Below are 3,606 nucleotides of genomic sequence, written 5' to 3' on the forward strand. Positions count from 1 at the left end.
CTGGTGTTTCCTTTGCTAGTTTTGAGTGTTCGCCCCTTTTTCCGTGTTGCCGGGTAAGAGCAGGGATTCCATAATGCTGGCAATGGGGCATCAAGACAGGCCCGATGCACGTCCACAGGGAATTAGGTTCCCATGGCTTGTTAGTTATTCCTTGGAAAGGAACATTCTGTTTGCCAGTCTACCATGGTAGTGGGAAACTTGCCTTCAGAAACACTCTTCCATGCGTCAGCCACTCAAAACTACAGAGCTCCAACCTTGAGAAATATAAAAGCAGGGTTACTTTTGATAGGACTTGGTTGTCGTTTCCCCCCTTTTTATCCTCGCCACGATCGATGGAGAGGCATTGTGCCGAGAAGCGCGGAGAAGCACGGTTACGGACCATCTCTGTTGTGATCTTGCAGATGGGGGCAACCCCCGCAAAGGCTGACAAGAAAACATATTTAATTACGAGTGTTAGTCTCACCGTGCATCGCTATCGTGTGAAGGGGTGCTGGATTCCTTCATGTGCCAAAAGGGTCACCGTCCAAGAACTTGAGTTGTATTTGGCATACGGGAGCTACTTGTGGTAATGTCATTTCCTGACAACAAGTGTAGGATTTTACGTTGGCAATTAGGCACCATGCAACCCTTTAGGTAATGATTAAATCAATTTCCGCTTCACACACACGGCGCGTGGAGGTTATGGTTAGCTCGTCTTCTATTTACGGGTTTTGAGCCCGATTTTTACATGATTTAGTAAAGAGAGCGGATCTAAAAACTATGCACGCCCCTTCCAGTTGAAACTTAGGAAGCCAGGGCCCCAATTACGCTAGAAAAAGGTCTGTGGGGGAATCCTGGCTTCAGCCCCTAGATGGAGCGGGTCGTCTTTAAGTAACTTGAACCATCTGAGAAGGGTCTTCCCGCAACGAGAAGCCTTGTTGGTTCCCTACCTGGACACCCGGAGAAGGGCAAGGTCACCTTCCTCGAGCCCCTAGACTTGGACATTGATAGACTTTCAGCATACTGCCCGCACTGACCGCTTCTCTCATGTACAGTTGCCCCGGTTATGAAATCCCCCCGACAAGTCATCATTGTCATGCCTTCTGTAAACTTGCCTTGCTCTGACTGTGTGTTTGGACATAGAGGGGTCCGTAGGCAAAGTTCAGCGAGGGCAGCTTCCTTCGCGTTGGGAGCAAGAGCGAAGGATTGGAGTCAGGCATGGCCCTGAAGAGACACTCCAGGCGACCCCGTCGGATGGGGTTAGCAGAGCGCGCTTCCATGTCCGCGCAAGTTGAAGATACGCCGGCTTTTCCTGGAGCAGCGCGGGTCTCATCGCCTCACGCTCCACCGGCATGGAGTCATGGACGATGTGCAATGCAAGGTGGGGGCAATACAATGATAGGAAACACGAGCCTAACCTGTGGGGCCAGAAACTAATTGTGCTGACGAAACCAGGGAATGGCAAAAGTGGCACACAGACAGCACAAAGCATAATGAGCGCATTAGCAGACAAATAAAGTGCAACATGCATACCACCCCCACCGACACAATCATCGCTACTCAACCAACAGAGATGCAATGTTGCAGATAGCTTTGTATGACAGCCCCCCGCATCCGTGCATAGTAAGAGGATAAAATGGAAAACAATAGCACAAAAATTATTTTCATACATGATGTACTTAATATGTATAACCATTGTTGCAACTCTTCCAAGATTTAGACGTCGGAATGGTTCATTCTTCCGGGATGTGTGACCTATGGGCTACAATACGGCGAGCACTCTACGACGATAATACCTAGAGGGTAAAAATGTACTCACAAATACAAACTTAAAAACCAAACAATGAAAGTCATAAGGTCATAAACCCAAAAAATTATACCATCAGCAACCTCAAGTATTATATTTCAATTACATCAGGACATGCCAACTAAGGTGACACCAAACATACAAACCGAGCACCACCCTTGAAAAGAGAACAAATCAAGAAGCAACTTCCCAATGACCTCCTAATCGGCCACAGAGAACAGACCAAGAGCGGCTAAACCATGCCAAACCTGCTACACAAAACCGGATGAACCGAGCACCACGACGCCCCCAAAAAAATCAATAAGTAGCATCCCTAAGGATCTCCCAACCGAACACCGACATCACACCAAAAGTAGCTGGCAAATTGGACCCGTAAAGCAACGACCCTTGATAGACCTAGCAACAACACAAGAGAGCCACAACCCAATACATGCCAACTGTCGAACGAGAGGCACCCAGCATAATCTGACCTAGCACAGGCCAATAGCCGAATGAAATGTCGAGACGGCCACTCTGAGCAACCCAGAAGGCCATCGACAACACAAGAAAATTGGCCGACAAACTGGAACTGGAAAGCAATGACCCTCCACCGACCAGGCAACATCGCACGAGAGGTACGACCCAGTGTAGGCCAACAACTAAACATGAGGTACCCAGCATAATCTAACCCAACGTAGGCCACCAAACGAACGGCAGATACCCAACATAATATGACCCAGCACAAGCCAACAACTGAATAAGCCGGGTCGACGGCCACTCCGGCCAATGCACAAGACAACACATAGGTGCAACAAGAAACATTACATAGAAGGTGTCCCCGAGCGTGTCCACGGCCCACGGGTCATGGACCTCTGAGGCCATCGGCGTGGTGAGGAATACACTGGCCCGATCGGACGAGAGTAAAGCCGCCAGGTAGACATCGGTGCGGCACGAGCACGAGTGCCCCCAGGAGGTAGGTACTTCAACATTCTTTATAGGAGTAATTTGGCTACTATTAGTGCCATATTTGTTAGTGTTATCTCTAGCAGCGACAACTCCACCCTCACTCTCTTTCATCCCCATTGTGTACACCCATTGATCCTTCTGTAGTGGCTGCGCCTCCTAAGCCTATTGCCTAGTTATATTTCTTGTCGAGATTTTGTCTGGTACCTCCGCAAGAGATGTGATTTATGCCTTTTTCAGCATCACGGGGAAAAAGAATGGACATAAATTTTCATATGACTGTCTCTACGGAGAGATTATAATGCAGGAATGTGGGGCAATGTTTATGTTTCTTCTTCTCATAACATTTATTCTCTTGGGCGCCTAAGGTCATGTCCAATGCAACACTTATATAGACACCTAAAGAAAGAGAACAATGCAAGTTTCACAAGCTTTAATACAATATATTATTTTACAGGAACATAGACACCTAAAAAGCACTAAGAATTTACTTAAACGTTGAACCTCAAATTAAGAAACAATATCATGATTTGCATTGGGCGATCATGCTTTGGATTGGAATAACTCTCGTACAAGCTAAACGGTCTAAATGTAAAAAATGAGGGACGAAGTCAAGAATAGCCTTGCTTGTCGAGTGGTCGACCCCCATGACCGAGAGGTGCGCATGGCCTCAAACTGAGTGCTAATTTCTTTCCAACCTATTTTTTCCTCTACCTTCCCTTGTTTCTCGCTTCTCCCGATGACATTCCTCTCGCGCAAACCTTCTCCCTCCCCCCTTGTAGCTAGCATCTCTCTCCTTCTCTCCCCTCCAAGCTCCATTTCCGGTTTCCTACATCGTGTAGGGGGCTTTGAAGACCCGCAAAAATGGTGAACCCTCT

At 47.6% G+C, this 3,606-nt stretch overlaps 1 protein-coding gene across 1 annotated transcript in view; it reads left to right on the forward strand.

The window, feature by feature from the left end:
- Positions 1–3,471: 3,471 nt before the first annotated feature.
- LOC119367692 (actin-depolymerizing factor 9) overlaps positions 3,472–3,606 on the forward strand; it is a 4,909-nt gene continuing 4,774 nt past the window's right edge. Inside the window, exon 1 of the mRNA XM_037633143.1 lies at positions 3,472–3,595. Coding sequence (XP_037489040.1) covers positions 3,593–3,595 — 3 coding nt within the window. The 5' untranslated portion in view covers positions 3,472–3,592. The remainder of the gene's footprint in view (positions 3,596–3,606) is intronic.

The sequence above is a fragment of the Triticum dicoccoides genome, chromosome 2B (genome assembly GCF_002162155.2).
Source record: "Triticum dicoccoides isolate Atlit2015 ecotype Zavitan chromosome 2B, WEW_v2.0, whole genome shotgun sequence".
NCBI classification, from domain to species: Eukaryota; Viridiplantae; Streptophyta; class Magnoliopsida; order Poales; family Poaceae; genus Triticum; species Triticum dicoccoides.